The 18,017-nt window shown below is 40.8% G+C and overlaps 1 protein-coding gene across 3 annotated transcripts in view; it reads right to left on the bottom strand.

The window, feature by feature from the left end:
- lrrc4ba (leucine rich repeat containing 4Ba) overlaps positions 1-18,017 on the bottom strand; it is a 50,570-nt gene that overhangs the window by 5,222 nt on the left and 27,331 nt on the right. For all 3 annotated transcript variants that reach the window (XM_005726270.2, XM_005726269.2, XM_005726271.2), the window contains exon 2: positions 7,634-8,171. In XM_005726270.2, the coding sequence (XP_005726327.1) occupies positions 7,634-7,879 (246 nt within the window). In that variant the 5' untranslated portion in view covers positions 7,880-8,171. The remainder of the gene's footprint in view (positions 1-7,633; positions 8,172-18,017) is intronic.

Raw genomic sequence — 18,017 nt, 5'->3', positions numbered from 1 at the left:
GGATGGATGGATGGATGGATGGATGGATGGATGGATGGATGGATGGATGGATGGATGGATGGATGGATGGATGGATGGATGGCAAGACTGGAACAATGTGTTTGATTTCACATGAGGAAAGTGAGTGGTTGATGGTATGTATGTATCCATCAGTGATATCCACTCTCAGTGACATCATGCAGAGCCTAGAGTAGAAAAAAAACTGCCTGAGCCTGAACATTGAGAGCAGCTTGAATCCTGATCTTTGGGGTCACGGGAATTACTTATTACTTAGTACTTATTTTGACCTCATTACTTGAAATTTTTCTCCATATAACATGAGGATCCACCAACAGTATGTAACAGTATATATTTTCCAGACAACAATAAAAAGCGTAATCGGCCCCTTTGCTGGATGTTCCAAAAACGGAGAAAATCCTATTGCGACGGCTGAGTGGCCAAAGAATATTTTCTTCCCTGAAAGACAAATGTCTTCTTTAATTCTGCATTCTGTTATTCTTATGTGTTAATCTGTTTCCAACATGTAATTAAATTATGTTAATCTGTTCTTAGCAAATAATCTTTGGAATTTGGAGATGGTCTAGTTTTTGTAATGTTACAAATCAGTGCGAAAACAAACACACAAAGCAAAGCAAAACAAAAACAAAAAACATTGCTAATGAATGACTTACAGGCTAAATGTATGTTTAAGTAAAGAAGCCATACATTTAAATAAAAATGTATTTTTCTCCTAATACTGATAACTGCTGACCCTCAGTGATTCCTGCTGCTGTCTGCATTTGAGAATGACTCCCTCTGACTATGGAGATAAACATGATCAAATTAAGGGTTTCCCTGGCCTCCACGTTAGACTTTCTCTTAAAACAATATGCATTTGAGTAATGGAGTTACACTGAGTGCTCTGATTTACAATCAGAGGTTGTAAATAGCAGGGATACAATAAAGCTTAAATCAACAACTTTGGCTAACACCCACTGAGAATACAAATCTTTAGGACAATTCTGGACTGAAAAGATGGTGGATGTCCCACCCACGTCCTCAAAAACTCAATCAACAGCCAACACCAACAAACATATGAGCCAAATGTGTTCACATACTAGAGGTTCCTGATAGGGTAAGCTGTGAGGCTGCACCTGCTGTCTTTGTAAAGGTATCATTGTGAAGCCATAATTCAGTAGACTCACCCAAAGTATGTGACAATGAGTGAATCTGCACAAGAGGTAGTTTATTGAAACTAAAGCAACAAACATCAAATGTACTTCATGGCCAGCGAACCAGCTTTTAAAGCCTGAAATGCCCAGATGAGCTGCATTACCTGACGACCCTCCCATGTCAGACTATTGTCAGTAAAAGGAGGCAGGGACTCCCATGGAGATAGTTGGAGGTACGTCACATTGCATGGAGGCAGTATAAGCTTTTAAAGCTTTATCCTGGGCAAAAATATCAGACTTTTTAAGCTTCAAAAGATCTGATTTAACTAGTGACTCTATATTAGCCAAGAAATTTCTCTCCCAATTCACCAACAATTTAAGGAAGATACTGAGGCGTTCCAAAACCAGCTGAGACATAATCTCCCCAGCTTGCCATGGGTTTCCCCCAGGATCTTCTCCCACTAGGAAATGCCCCCAAACTCTCAACTAGGAAGCATCCAGGAGCTTAGACTGCTGCCCGCAGGACCCGGACCTGGTTAAGCTGTAGAAAAGATGGATTGATGGAACGGTGGATGGATGGATTCTGCACATGTAGTTTCACAATTGCTCTGTTTCCCATTCATTTAGAAAATAATTGCCAATTGGACGGCTATGGAATTGCAAGACTTGCTTCTAAAAGGACTGTTTTTGCCATTTAAGTTGGGGTCAAATACACCCAGTGACCAAAATAAAGTTTTAGGAATTTGATCAGTAGCCCACATTATGACTACAGCACAGCTCAACTTGTACTGATGAAAAATGGCAAAAAAAATGGTCACTTTTAATTAGTAGTTTCATGCTTCATTCGACAATATATCACATGACAAAAAGCAGTTAAACTCTTGACTTTTCATTAAATCTGAAAGCACTGTGGTAAATTTACTGTAAACCCAACCCTGTCTTAACCCTGACCATATTTCAGCGCTTGCTGCAGACACAAAAGTGCTTTTCACACCGTTGTTACCGTGAGACTCAGGGGGCTTGATACTGACACATTATAATCCCTTGCTAATAAGCTGATTATCAGTGTTGGACTACAGTATTCGCATAAAGTGTCACGACAAACCACAAAGGAACTATGAAATTAAATTAATACATTTTTACTAAATTTGGTGTGACAAACAAAAAGAGATGATTTTGTCTGCAGGAAGACATGAATCTGAACTCTATGGGTGCCACGGGCCCTGGACAGAGCACAGTAGCATTGGTGTGGTCCAACTGGAGCTCATTTGGCGTGAAGTCAAAGACACACAGTTTAGTGAGCGCGACTAAGAGCCCCTTAAATCTCTGACTGTTTGAGATATGTGCAGCCAAAGCCCTCAGTGAGGCACACAGAGGCTCCTGGAGTCAGGCCATTGCTTCTTCTGTATGTAGAGCAGGAGCGGGGGGAGAGGAAGAGGGGAGTTGATAGGCAAAAGGAGGGAGGGGGCGAAAAGGGAGGGGTGAGGATGTTAAGAGGGGGTGGGAGCTGTCAAGGCTTTACTCTGAGGGTACTCAGTGAAGGAAAAAATAAGCCAGAGAATCTAGGATGCCTTCAGGTGTTAAAACATTTTTAGATTTTTAATCATTTCAAGTGGGGCTGCAGGATACAACAAGCCGAATCCAAATTTTGTAGGCTAAAAACAAAACGCAACAAATACTCTTCTTATTTCCTTATTTTTTTCTCCCCTTTCATGTTAACAGCATCTCTTAAAGCCTCACGTACCAAATCAAGTGGCGTGATGTCCCATTTCTGCTCCGTTAACGTCACATAAAGTTTAATAAGATGTTTTCTCCGAGGAATAGAGAATATCAGGCTGCTCGGTCCAATGTACAGAGCAATTTGACATTATAAGAGATGCACTGGACAATTTTAACAACGTTTAGGATACTCGTTGCTTTTCATTAGAGGAGATAAAATGTTGTGGAAATGAATTTAAAACCACAAAAGAACAAGGCACTGTCAGGAACATGAGGATGGATCCAGCTACATCAAATGCTGCAGCAAAGACTAAAATCAACCCACTCGGTTTATAAATTTAGAGATTCATGTGCTTTGTATCGATGGTCTGTGGTTAAATGATCTTCCCCTGCAGCTGTAAAGCCACAAATGCTGTCTAGGGACTCGAGATAAATTGGTAATGCATACAAAAGGCAGCTCAGTGTCATGGAAATCTGCCTTGCTTTCAATTCATAAAATATTCCCTCAGTTCACTAGAGGCTTAAGTGTATTTTTCTACCATTATAGCCGCTTACTTTCTTGTCTTTTCTTAGAAATAAAGTTTCCAAGAGAGAACCTGTATCAACAAGTTAATCCTAACATCCACAACTGCAAACGCAAATGTTCGCTCTGATAGCGGGCAAAAAATGCAAACACAAGTGTTAAAGACACATAAGTGTGCTGGTGTCTGTGTATGTGTTGATTTTTAGATGTGTGCATTATGATGTGAAAATCCTCAATCTGCTATACAAGATGCGACTGTGCTATATCACTGACTATGCAAATATCTCCTTTCATAATAAAAGAAATAAATGAGTTTGTAGAGAAGTGTCAATAGGTTATTTGCTGAAAAGAAATGCTGAAAATGTGGCGTATTTCAAATGCCAGAATGAGTGTTTTCTCTGTGTATTGATTGTAAAAAAGAGAATGAACCATGACCTCCAATCAATTAGTGTTATAGGAAAAATGACTGGCAGTCAGCACCTTCAGAAATTACATCATGCATCATGATGCAGCTTATGATGCTTACAGAAATAAACTGCATGTATTGTATGCTTTTCTTTTTAGCAGTTTATGTGTGAATATTTGTGTCATATTCCAGAGTTTCCCACACACAGACTTTACTTCGGCGAGTCGGTTAGTATATTTTGGTGAATCATTTTAGCATTTTTTTTTTATTAATCTCAGAGAACAACATCATCTGCAGTATATTATTATTGGTATATGTTATTGGACATCCCTTCACTCTTGTTTGGAAAATCCAGTCATTATTAGCCAGCTAGCTCCAGCCCTCCCCCTTTTGTGTTTCCCCATTAGCTTAATGGCTAGGTGACTGGATCACTATTGTGAAGATCTACTATATAGTTTAGCTGCGTGAATCCTTCCTCTCTCACTCTGGTAGACTCCAATGGCTCGTTCTTGGACTGCAGATTGCCGTGGTAGTCCTTGTTCTTGAGCTGAACTGTATTCAATCTACAACCTGTAACAGATAGTGAACCGCTTTCTCTGCTGCCACCCAAAGGTAACCGAAGCAGAACAATCAGTATCAGTTGGGGGATGTGAAAGTCCTTTGAGAAGCAGCTGATTACTAATACATGATACCTTTTGGTAACTGAGATTCATAACAACAACAAAAGAAAGACTTTTTTTATTGTTGCCATTTTTTATAGCACTATAACTACTATAGGTAGCATATTAGTTCCTTGTTGTAGTGGTTAACACATCCCCCTTTACATCTGAAGGATACTGGGTTCCAGACTGGCCGGAGACAGAAACCCAGCCTCAGGGAATTAAAAGCTGGTGCTCTTTTTATGCCAATCCCAACCATTTCTCGATTCCCTGGCACAGCCCTCCCAAGACAAGTAAAATTTGGAAAATCTGGAGTAAAATCCAGAAAATCCAGAAAAAATCCAGATCAAAAATTTGAATCTATCTGCTGTGGCTCCCATGAGCAGGTACTTTTCTAGGTACTGCAATTCTTTTGAGAAGTGAAGGGGAGGCATGTAGCTACAAGTGTTCTAGTCTACCCATATACTGTATGCTAAAGAAGGAGGCCCATTAAAAAACCATGTGAAACACAGAAGAATTCCCATAGCCCCTCAAAATCCCTATGTGGGAGAGGGCGACCAGTGTAGCTGTTGCAATTGCTCTGTCATAACTCATTGATAAGAAAGTGATGATTTATCCTGATTTATCCTTATCTATCCTGCTTTGCAGACCAAGGAGGAAATCTTCCAATTTTGCAAGAAATTTGGAACTAGTACAAACTAGTACAAACAAGCCACTGGTACAAACTACTAAATATCCAGTATTGTTAAATCCTACTGTTCATCCGTCATAACATACTTAGCAATTAAAATATTTGCAAAGGAACAACTTATAAACTGTTGTTTAGCTCACACGCCTGCTTTTGAGTGCACATGTACAGGGCTGTGGAAACGTGTTTGCCCCTTTTCTTATTTCTTATTTTCCTTCCATATTTGCTACTGTTTCAGGTCACCAAACAAATTTTATTATTGGACAAAAGCAATATAGAAAATGCAGGTTTTTAATTATTATTTCATTTATTTCATTTGACTAGAAAAGCTACCCAACCCTAGCTGGCTCAGGTTAACACATTTTTCTGGAGTTCAGTTTCCTTAGACACATCCAGGCCTGATTACTTCCACACCTGCTCTTAAACACTTAAAAAGGACTTGTCCGACAAAATGAAGCAGGCTAAAAGATCTGAAAAAGCAACGATCTAAAGAAACTCAGGGACAGGTGAGAAACAAAGCAATTGACATCTATCAGCCTGGAAAGGGTTGCAAACTATTTCTTAGGCCTTGGTACTCCAGTGAACCAGAGTGAGAGCCATTATCCACAAATGGAGAAAACCTGGAACAGTGGGGAACCCTCTTAGGAGTGAGTGACCTACTAAAATTACTTCAGGAGACAGAAGAACTCAGAGCAACATCTAAAGAAATGCAGGCCTTACTAGTCTCAGTTAAGGTTATTTATTAAACAAGAAGAAAGAGGCTGGGCAAAAATGACATCAATAGGAGACTATCCGATTGTTCAGTCTGACGTCACTAGCCGTGTCTGGGTCTAAACTCCGCTGCAGGTCCATATATCAAACGATCACTATGGCATTACTGAGAGTTGAAAAACTGTCTAAAGTCTTTCATCTTTAATAAAATGATCAGCGTTCTGCTCTACCAAGTGTAACAATTGAGTTTAACATCCAGACATCCATGAAAACGGAATTTATGACATTTAACGGAGTTAGAAGTTAGCAGGGAGTTAGCTCGCTAGCTTCTATCTAAATACAATATAGCATGTCCTGACTGCGGAGTTTTGGAAACAAATTAAAACGTACAGCTCTGCTATCACTTCCAACATAAATGAAGACAGAAAACTAAACAGCAGTGACATTTGTAGGGTTACTGAAGTTTGGCTAGCTGGTATATAATGATGTGCTACGTGACCGCTAGCGGCACAGCTATGTTAGCATAATATAAACAAGCTAACTTTTTTTCCACTCGATAAAAGTTAACGTGAGTGTTCTCGGTGGTCAGGAACAAATGTAATCGCATGGCAGGATGCTGTAAAAGGACCAAACTTCAGCCAGGAGAACAACTGAGATAATCCATCCACAATACGAGGTTAGTCATTCATATACTGCTGCATGGGCTGGGCTGTAGTTACATCCTAAGGTTTTAAAAACTGAGCTTAAATAAATGATTAGTGGTAATAAAAGCCGACGGAGGTCAACAGGGATCACTGACTGTTTTAGGAGCTTTTTGAGATCAAATAGAAGAAAATACATAACATTAAACATGTTAACAACACAAAAGCCATATTAAACGCAGACTACTTTAGACCCGGAAGTAGGATTCGTCGCGTCATCACTGAACAACCGGATAGGAGAGTTCCAAGCTGAAAACCACTGCTGACCAAACAGAACACAAAGGCTCATCTTCATTCTGCAGACAAATGAGACAAAAGTTAAACTTTTTGGAAGGTTTGAGTCCTGTTTCATCTGGGATTAAACTAACACAGCATCACATGAAAAGAGCGTCATATCAACATTCAAACACGGTGATGGTAATGTGATGGTCTGAGGCTGCTTGGCTGCTTCAGGACCTGAAAAACTTGTTGCAATTGATGGAACCATGAATTCTAGCCTCTACCAAAAATCCACTTGTGTTATGTAGGACAATAAAACGCACCGAAACACACCGACAAGCATCTCTGAATAGCTCAAAATAAAAATGTAGTTTTTGGAGTGGATTAGTCAGAGTCTGGACTTAAATCTGACTGAGATACTTTGGCTTGACCTTAAACAGGCCTTTCATGCTCTACAACTCTCCAATGTAGCAGAAATGAAACAATTCTGCAAAGAAGAGCGAGTCAAAATTCTTCTACAATGATGAAAGAAACACTTGACTGCAGTTCTTGCTGCCAAAAGGACACAACCAGTTATTAATTTTAGGGAGCAATTGCTTTTTCATATAAGCCCAGTTGGGGTTGAATAGTTTTTTCACTTAGTAAATGAAATCATAATTTTAAAAATGCGTCTTGTATTTACTCTTTGTCTAATTTCAAAATTGGTTTAATGATCTGAAAAATGTAAGTGTGACAAATATAAAGGAAAAAAAACTTCACAACACTAACATCATCATCTCAGTGAATAAAAACATTAGTCATGCTTAGCTCTGCAATGCAGACTGAAATGATTTGACCTCTGTCCACCATTATTTACCTGTATTGAGTTCTCCTGCAGGTTGAGGTATCGCGTGTTGACTGATATGCTTTCTGGCACCTCCTCCAGGTTTTGCCTGGTGCAGATGACTCGGCTGGCCTGGTTGGAGCAGGTGCAGAGGGAGGGGCAGGTGGAGGCGGCTCCCACTAACTCCAGCCCAGGGAGGAGGAGCCGCAGCAGCAGCTGGGCCAATAGAAAGAGGAAGGGGGAGGGGCCGGGAAGGCAGGTCAGCGTGGCGATGCGCATGGCAACTGGGACATGACCCTGCTCTTTAATCCGAAGGTACAGGTGAGGTGACTCCACACTGGTGGATCTGTTAGAAAAGGTTTGCTTTCCCTTTGGTCCTCCAGTGGCAATTTGTTCTTTCTAATTCCGCATGCTCTGAGATGTTTCGTGTCCTCTGTCGAGCTCTGTGTTTTTCCCTCTTGTTTTTTGAACATAGAAATATGCAGATAAACAGATGTTATTCCCTTTATTTCTGGTGCTGTCGGGGGATTCGAGTGAGGCTTTTTGTGAAGTGAGAAGAACCCAGGAGTTACTGTGAAGAACAAAAGAGAGAGAGACAAAGAGAAGAAGAGAGAGAGCAGATATTAAAGACAGTAGACAGACTACACTTTGTGTTTTTACCAATAGACAACGAACAGAACAAATAATGGGTAGGCAGCTACGATATAGCTTATCATGGGAGGGATTGTCAAAAAATCTTTCAGAAGCATTAGAACTTCTGTGTCACTGCTCATATCAAATCCCACATAATCCCTGAGCAGACATTTTGTCAGAAATCAAATCCTTACACACAGGGCAGATGGAAGCTGATTCTGTAATTAATGTTACGAGGTGGAGGTGTGGAGATACGGAAACAAACAATGTGAAGTGGGACAATCAGGTATTTTGGTTTTTAAAGGATTGCATTTTGTAAATCAATAAATCAGAAAGAAATTAGTTCTTGAAACATTGGCATAACCGCTGTAAACAGATAAGCAGTGTCACACAAAATCATACTGAAACAGCATGGAAACGGTGCAGTTTTGCTTTTGAGGTTTTCCTGTGCAGATTTCAACTGCTCAAAAGTTTAGTTAGAAGAACACTCAGAGAAGAAGTGATCTTTGTACACTTGTTTCATGTTTAAAAGAATAAGATCTGTCGCCAAATAAACACGACAACTGTTGAATGCTGTGTTTGGGTGACAAATGTCACTTGCCTGAAATGTAATTCAGGAAAATGAGTTTTGTTGATTTGATGCAATACAGCGCTGAAAATATTAAAGCCTTGAAAGACAATGACATGGATCATTTTGTGCAACTTAAAGTTACACTTGTGAAGAAATGCATATGAATTCTGCACACGTGTTGTCAGCTCGACATGGGTCAGAACTCTTCACTGTGTAAAACTAAGCTCACCTGTATTTAGACATCTGAAAAGGAGTAGTTGAACCAAAATCATTTTTATTTAAGGAAAAAGAAAGAAAACCTCAAAGACGTGGCAATGGTGGTGAAGAAGAACTCCCTTTTAACAGGATGAAATCTCTAGCAGTATGTGGGTCAGAGAAGGACACCCATATGTACTGACTAGTTTGGGTTGAGTGGAAAAAGACTCTCAAACAATTTACAGGACAAAACATAAACTACATGATAGTATATTTAGAAGTATATTATGGCTTTTACATTGCTTCAGAAATGGTAGTTTCAGTGGGTAGGAAAATTGTCAGTTTGGTAGGTCGAAGATAAACACAGCGCCATTAACAAATGGTTTGTAAAGTCACGTTCAGACGCCTCAATTTCTTTCTTTTTTTAGTTAAAACAGGTGCATGTTTTCTAAAATGGTCATCTCCATCCATCTTTTATATACAGTCTTTGGTTTGTAGACTTTTTTGACTGTTCAGGGGATTACCTGAATTATTAAAAGTAAGTTATTTAAAATCCATCTAAATTAAACCCAATTAAACCTGCAGTTATATCAATACTTCCAACATAAGGAACAAATTAGTAAACAAAATAGTTTCCATATCAGAAAGGAATTACATATGCAAGAATGTATGCATGGTTAGTCAGATTGAAGAATTTCCACTTAAAATCTCAAAGCTGTGATATTAACTACAATAATCTAATTATTAAAACGCTGTGGAACATACACAATACACCATTCTCTGCATCAACTGCAATATTTCTGCTGTCTACAGAGTGAATAACAATGTTGGGTTTTACAGGAAATGTGTGATTTGTAGGAGCAAAAGAGACAAAAAGCACAACATTTTGCAAAGGTAGACGTCAGAAAGAATGAAAAACAAGATCTAGGGAGCGGTGGGGTTTCTGGGACATTTGGTCTTAATTCTGAGAAGCATTAATAACACCACTAGTGTGAGATAGAGCCTTCCAGTCATCTCTGCTGTGGTCTCATTTGTTAGCACTAATTATTCCAAGGTATAACAAATAATACGACAATGATATATTGATGTTTGAACATGAACACTTACCACCTTTAATTAAAGTTATCCAGACCTTGAAAACAAACTGAAATCAGTAAGCGCTTTTTTTTTTGTTTTGTTGCAGTAGCACAGACACAGAGGTGGGACTAAAATGCGGCCGTTCAAGTCCGAGATGCAGAGCGCCTCTGTATCCCTCCCTGCAAGCTGTTTAGAACCTGAATAACCTTAAATAAGGGCATCCAGCAATCTTAGATATTAATGATGATAGTTGTAATGATGGGACTTTGACACGCAAACTCATTTGACACGCTGAGCATCCTCACTTGGCACAGTAAGAAAGGAGATGTTGGGGGGAGCAGAGAATGAGAAGGAGAGGAGGATTATTAATCTGATAGATGACTGTATGGCTGCAGGCAGAGAAGGGAATTATCAACACTACAGTAATAGATGAATACTGAACAGCTGCAGAGAGAGGGCCGGAGAAAGAGAGACAGAAAGGAAGAAAGAGATCGAGACGGAGACAGATGGAGGGAAGGGTGAGTGAAAGGGATGATGAGGGATAAAGACCCAGAGAGAGGTATAAATAGTGGGAAGAGCAGAAAAGAGATGAGTTGTTAAAAAAAAGAGAAGATAAAAAAGTGGAAGAGGGAAAATAGGGAGGAAGAAAAGAAGAGACATTAATATTAATCATCTCTCACTCACCAAGAGAGGGAGAAAGAGAGAGAGAGAGGAGAGAAGGGAGGAAGGCTCAATAGAGAGATGAATATAAAGCAGACAGAGATGGAGGGAGGGGAATGACAACACAGAGACGCATATAAAACAGAGTGAAGGAGAGATGGAGGCAAAAGACAATACAGAGGGATGAATTTGAAACAGGTGGAGATGTAGAGGAAGAGATGGAGGGACAGAGCGGGAGGTTTCTCCTGAGTGCCAGGGGAGTGGGAGGAGAGGCAGGCTTGGACTGGCTGGGCCAAGATTGATCAATAATGCGTGTGCTCAAGTTCAATGACATTAAAACACACACAAGGACACGATGACAAATCATATCAGCAGCAGTGGCGGCGGTGTCTCTGGTCAGAAAGAACAGGGCACCAGCGGTGGCAGCGAAAGCAACAGTCCCACTCGTCTGCAGCTGCTCGTCATCAGCCGATGGATGAAGAGGAACTCGCAGTGCTATTTCTGGACCAGCTCTCACCTTTCTACGTATTTTAATTTCCAGCTACCTTTTTTTCCCCTCTCCTTTTGGCGAGATTTAAGTGCCAGAGCTATTTCAGGTAGACGGCATCAGAGCAGGGTGGAAAGGTGCAAAAGGGGGGGGGGGGGGGAGAAAGAAAGAGCGCAAGGGGGAGAGCCGGGGGTGACTGGGGCTGAGGTTAAGATGCTAGCTCAGATGTTGGGTCCATCGAGGAGAATGAGGCTGCTTGAAGCTGACAGCTGGTTAGAGGCTGGTTGATTGTATTCTGCCTCACCGCTGTCACTTTCCACATGTTACAATAGTCTCTAACTGTAACCCTCCCTCCTTATCTTCACTCTCCTCTTCCTCTCTCTATCTCCCCTGATATCTTCTTCCTCCTATCTCCCATCTCATTCTCTAAAAGTGGGAACACTCTCTTCCTCTTTGCAAACTCTTTCACATTCATCCCCCCTCCCTTCCCAGCTGCCTCACACCTCCCCTCCACCCTCTCCTTCTCCTCCTCTACCCTACTACTACATATTTCCTGGACCTCCACCCCTCTCCCCCCTCTTCCCCCCCCCCCTGTGTGGCACACTGTAGTGTCCAGTGGCGGGGGTAAACGCTGCACTGACCCCACAGTTTGATGAAAGATTAACCTGCTACAATGATGCATATTAACCCTTAACCCCCACTCTTTCTCTTTCCAAACACAAACACACTGCAGCTTCCTCCCCCACACCCCCACTCCTTTTGCTCTCTCATTCCTCTCGCTGCATTCAAATCTTAGCCAACAGAGTTACCATGGTTACCTATTCACCACAGTCTCCCACTCCGTCCAGCTGTATCCCACCGATTCCACATCCACCCCGCTCCACCTCCCCGTCCTCCCTCATTAGCACCCTATACACACGTATACAAATGGCATGGACCAAGCGTGAGCGCAAATGACATCAACGCTGCACAAACCACGAGGTAGGGTAATGGCAGGCCGCGGTTACCGTTTGTAGCAGCGATGTCGATACAGTTTCCTTCGTCCAGCGAGTCGCCACAAATGTCAAGCAACCACAAATCACAAGAACAAAGGTCAGGGCCGTTTTTCCCTGAGAGCGATGACGTAGTGGCACATTAACAGGTGCATAAATCGCATTCATACGCAAAGAAAACAACTTTTTGGAATTTTTAAGGCACATACAGCCTGTTTTCCCAAGCAGCTTCTCACATGCACACATTACTGTAGTTACACAGATCTTTTTTTTTTCTTCTTATAAGATTTTTTAAATGTTCTTAGAATAATACTAAATAAAGCTACTACAATTAACATGTTTTAAATCATTGCTGATCACATGACAACTTGAATCTATTTGTTCATAATGAAGAACCTGCAGAAATCTATCATGCAGCTCCCCACTCCCCCTGAGCTCAGAGACATTTTAGATTTACTTTATTTAGGTTTGCTGTCACTCCTCTGATAGCTTGTTATTTGTCCACAAAGGGCAGCTTACATTAAAAAATACTTTAACATGCCCACTGTAAATCATCTGCTCAGCACAGTCAGTTAATGCAGTTTTAAGATTTGAACCCTAGTTTTAGGGACTTTAACCATCCATCCATTTCCTTAACTGCTTATCCAGCTGAGGTCACAGTCAGCTGGAGCCTATCCTAACTGACATCGGGCACACCCTGGACATTATGCGTGTCCATCACAGGGCTAACGCAGACAGACAGACGATCATTCACGCTCACATTTATATCTTCGGACCAAGTCTGAATCACCAATTAATCTAACATGCATGTCTTTGGACTGTGGGAGGAAGCTGGAGAATCCAGAGGAAACCCACGCGGGCAAAGGGAGAAAGAAATCTAGCAAAACTGCCAAATAATTCTGGTGGACGTTTAAAAAAATGATCATAAGTTATAGCTCTGTGTTTTCAGTATGGTTTTTATTTTTATTTAGTTTTTCACTCCTTTAAATTCCAGTTCAGCTTCCAGAATGGTTTTGCTCATTTCAGTCTAGTTTTTATTATTTAAAAAATGCCAAGTTTTAGTTTCTGTTTCAGTTTTTTATCTTTTCAGTTATTATGAAGGGAGTATTTGACAGAAGCTAACAGTTTAATTTTCAATTTTCACATAATATTGAAATGGATGGAAGTGGATCACTGGAACGTCAGGTAAAATAATTTCACTTTTTTGGGTCATAATACATCACAGGTATTCCTTCAGTACTCTGTTTAAATTCCCCCCGAGCTACAAAGAGCTGATATATTTGATTTTATTGGTATATTCTGTTCGCACAAAACTTTGATTTTATCAAATAAACCCTGACACCATTCTACACTTAAAGGATTTCCCACATTTCATTTCTCAGTAATTTAAAGTAAAGTTGTGTGCATCTGCACACTCTATGCTTGCCCACTATGAATTTTTAATGCCCGACTTGCTAGAGGCTCTGTAGAGTTGAAAAGGTCAAAAGACCCCCATCTTGATGCTTTTGATCCTCGCTGCAATCATGTATCCTGTGAACCTTATTTCATAAAGACTTGTGACAGCTTCTAAATTTTGGGTAATTGAGTTTGAATAATTTTACTCTCCACTTCATCTCCGTCTGGTTCTTTCCCCCATCAGATCGAATCCTCGAGGAAAGAAGCAGAAAAGGGAGTGAAGCGTTCCCCTTTTTTCACCACGAGAAACGTGTGATCTTTAGTAGTGTATACTGACCAATAATGGACTGTTGCTCTAAGTGATATAAGAAGAAAGAGACAGGATGAAAGACAACCAGAAAGATGCGCTGACAGTCGAACAAGCAGCAAGTCAGACAGACAGGAGCACACTCCTTCTCTGCAGAACCCTGTCTGCACATCAGCATGGAGGCCCATCAATAATGACTCGGCACACACCAAGATGGCAGCTCATGCAGCCACGAGGAAGAAAAAAGAAAAGAGGAAAGCTCATCATGTTGGTTGTGTGCTGTGGGAATAGAGCTATGACCTTTCCTGATCGCTGTGACATCTTGCCAAACGGGGTTGTGCCTGTGAGGCTTTAAGACAGTGGAAAATCTGCTCTCACACACCCCAATTTCTGAGGCAAGGAAGTAATTTTAAATAATAACCTGAATCTGATTTTATTCCAAGCTGCAGAGAGCAAATTTATTTACCTTAAACCTGCAATGCTGTTATCATTTCAGGGACGGTATGCTTCATGGCTGCCGCCGATTCAGTCAATTTAATGAATCAATCTAATCAATTTACCTTTTATTAAAATTCAGTTAGCCGTCTAAGATGTCTGAGATGATGAATATGACAAAGCTTTTCTAATCAATGCACATATTGATCAGCTACACTGCCTGAATCTTTTAATCTGAACTGAATTCATTGACCGGATTCCCCAGAAAGCAGTTTCGTTTTTGTCGTTATTTTGTGTTCAGGGCTCTCCTGTAACTCAGTTCAGAGGCTTTATCACCCTGAGAAAAACACAACTGTAAGAAAAATTGGCTTCTTCTATCTGAATTACATCAATATCACCCTCGTAACCTACAACAGAACACAATGATTTCAGTAAAAATTTGTAGATTTTGCAGCACACAAGACTGTCTGCAAACAGGAAAAATGCTTGTAGTCTAATTGCTAACAACTGGCTCTGAGTTAGTGATCTGGGGTGATGAGGGCAAGAGTAGACATCCAAATGCACCTCTTGTCTCATTTACTCCTTCTTTCTCCTCTAACTTTTAGTTTCTGCCAACAGGGCAGAGTGGATGTCCCCTCACAAAAGGACACAAGTCTTGGCACCCCGAGGCATCGCTAGGGGGCGAAGTCTCTGGGGGGAAAGCAAAGTCTTTGTGCAACAGAGGATCATCCCCTCTCGCCCTCATCTTTTCGAAGAGTCTTTTGAGCTCCGTTTTTAAGACATGCTGGTCAACTCACTGGGTTTCTTCTTTTCTCCCATGACAATACAGCTTCCAAGAGAATGTGACTGATAACAGTGTTTTGTTTAACACCCAAGACTAAATACTTTTGCAATGTAATAAATACATATTTAAATTACAATTAGCTAAGATTTAGGAACAAATATAATTAAATTGGTTTATCATAAAGCAGGCCATCACTGCTGACACCTTAAACAGTACAGTGGCCTGGATTACAGTTTGGGAATCACTAAGATATTTCTTGGAACTTGATGTTCTTAAGATCTGGTTTAAAATATTCTTTAAACTCACGTATCCTTTCTTTAAAGTGTAATAAGTTGTGGAAGTTATTATTCCAAAATAGCACTCCGACACGTTGCATTTTTTCAGCTTGTTTCCTAGGTTTCCAAAGCTGCAACCTTTGAGATTAAAAAATGAAGACAAAGCAGAAGCTGACAATGGCTCCAAAAGCGACTCAGTCCTCACAGACTCTCCTGTTAAAATGTTCTCAGCATGTTTGTTTACAGCAGAAACAAACATGTTGCGAGCGTAGTACGAAAAAATATTTGTGTTCACTATTTCCAATTTCCCATGTCTTGTTATCTGTAGGATTATCAATTTTCAATGTATTAAGGCTTTAAGGTATGTTTAATTAAGGGCTTCAGCTACTACCTGTCTGCTAGGCTTGAACTTAGCTAATTTCTGTCACTAATCTCGACTATCTCACTGCATTCGTGGTGTCAGTGCTGTTTTGCTATTTGACAAATTATCCAGCTTGCTGTGCAACAGTCTATCCAAAATGTGTGAATGTTTTCAAGTCTTATTTTTTTCATCCATTCTCTTCCTCTTATCTGAGAGGCGGGGTACACCCTGGATGGATCGCCAGTCTATCACAGGGCTACACAGACAGACAGACAACCGTTCACACTTCCATTCACATTTAGGCGCAATTTTGAACCATAAATTAACCTAATCCCACTAACTGCATGTCTTTGGACTGAGGAAGCCAGAGCACCCGGAGAGAACTCACACAAACACGGGGAGAACATGCAAACGCCTCACAGAAAGGACCCAGCCATATGGTGAAGTCTCAGGCCATTCATGCTGTGAGACAACAGTGCTAAACATACTATCATATCATATTTGCATTAATTAGAAGGTTTCTGTGTCTTTGTGAGGTACCTTTCAAGCTACATATGCTAATTAGGGTTAGCCGCTAGCTTGGCACCGCCCAAAATGCCACACGCCAGGCTTCACAATGAAGGCACCATCTTATACTATAAACTTAATGGAGGTTTTTTCCTGTTAAAAAGGAGGTTTTTCTTCCCACTGTCCCTAAGTGCTTCCTCATACGGGTATGTTTGATGGTTGTTGTTTTTTTTATCTTGTTTGCTTTTCGTGTTTGTTTAATATTGTTTAGGGATAAAACTGACATTTCACTAGCTGGGACTGCATCCTCGTTTTAGGTTTGAAAGCATTTCTAGTAGATAATGGCATGGCTTGAATGTGAATTGAGGCTGCGGTTTGGGGAAGGCCTCAGAGGGGACTAGCAGCGGCTCACGGGCCAGGCAGGCCCCCATTTGCTAAAGAGAAGTCAATGAATAGAAAAAGGGGAGGGTGGATAGGCCACGAAAATGAGAACGAACAGCTAGTAGAACCGGTCGGGGTCATATATACGTAGAGAACCAGAAGGGGCGTGTGTGAAGGTGTTTTCTCGCTCCTTATTGGAGATGCTACATAAATACAATTGCACTGAATTAAATTGAATTGCCTCACCAACTAGTATTAAATGGAGGGTTGATATTAGCTTGGCTTTCTTTTTTTGACAGATTGGTTCAGAGTTGGCGACTCTGATGTTGGAAAACTGCAATACTGTAGTCATCAAAGTTTAGATAGCTGTTGCTGCAGAGTCAGTAAATCCTTCCAGTCTGTGGGGCTGTCTGCTTCTTATGCCACAGTGTCTTTCTTGTTATTTCTAAACATTTAATACAAGCTGCCTATGACTATTTGGAAGGTTCGGAGGTCTTAAAATGCAACTGCCAGGTTCTGCTGACTAACAAAAGGAGCTAAATGTAACTGTCTTTCAATAAATAATACATACTGTGCAGATTAATCAGTTACTGCTTTCAAATTACTGTCTGTAATTAATATAAAGTCACTTATTGAAGCTGTTTGAATTTAAAAATGTGTGAATTAGCGTGTAAAGTAGTCAAAATCCAGTCTTTCACAAGTGAGTGCATGCAGCATCCAGCTGTCTACCAGAGAGACGTGGCAGTTTTCTCATCATATAAATGTGATTTGACCAGGAGACAAATGTCTAAATACCAGATCAGCTCAATCATAATTTCTTAAAGTGACTCAGATATCCAAAAGAGGCCGGCCCCTCCAGTGAACTGCATTTGAACACACAGCGCCAAACCAAATCAGTCTCATCTCACTGCGTCTTATTAGAAGGGAATATGACAGATCGCAATACAATCAAGTAGGAGGCTGGAGCGAGGTCTTCACTTTCCTAGACCATCGTTTCTTCAGGCCTAGGCGGGTCGAGGCCGTGCTGGTCTATCGCAAGTGTGATCTCTGTGCTGCACAGCTCATAAGAAGCAGACAAATTTAGGATGTGATAAATCAGCGCTAATATGATTACCCCCAGTGTCTGCTGGTTAACATAAAACAACCACTAAATTTTCACTTAGCAGGCACTTCTCACTCAGCCTGCATTGTCTTGTTTATCCCGACCAAGGAAAGCAACTCGTGCAGAAAAGCATCCGAGTATACAGAGGTCAATCTAAATACAGTGGGGCAAAAAAGTATTTAGTCAGCCACCGATTGTGCAAGTTCCCCCACCTAAAATGATGACAGAGGTCAGTAATTTGCACCAGAGGTACAC

Source organism: Pundamilia nyererei, unplaced genomic scaffold (assembly GCF_000239375.1).
Source record: "Pundamilia nyererei isolate P.nyererei 1_Seehausen unplaced genomic scaffold, PunNye1.0 scaffold00018, whole genome shotgun sequence".
Classification (NCBI taxonomy): Eukaryota; Metazoa; Chordata; class Actinopteri; order Cichliformes; family Cichlidae; genus Pundamilia; species Pundamilia nyererei.
Note: the sequence above shows the minus strand (reverse complement) of the source record. Positions and strands in the feature narration are given on the sequence as shown.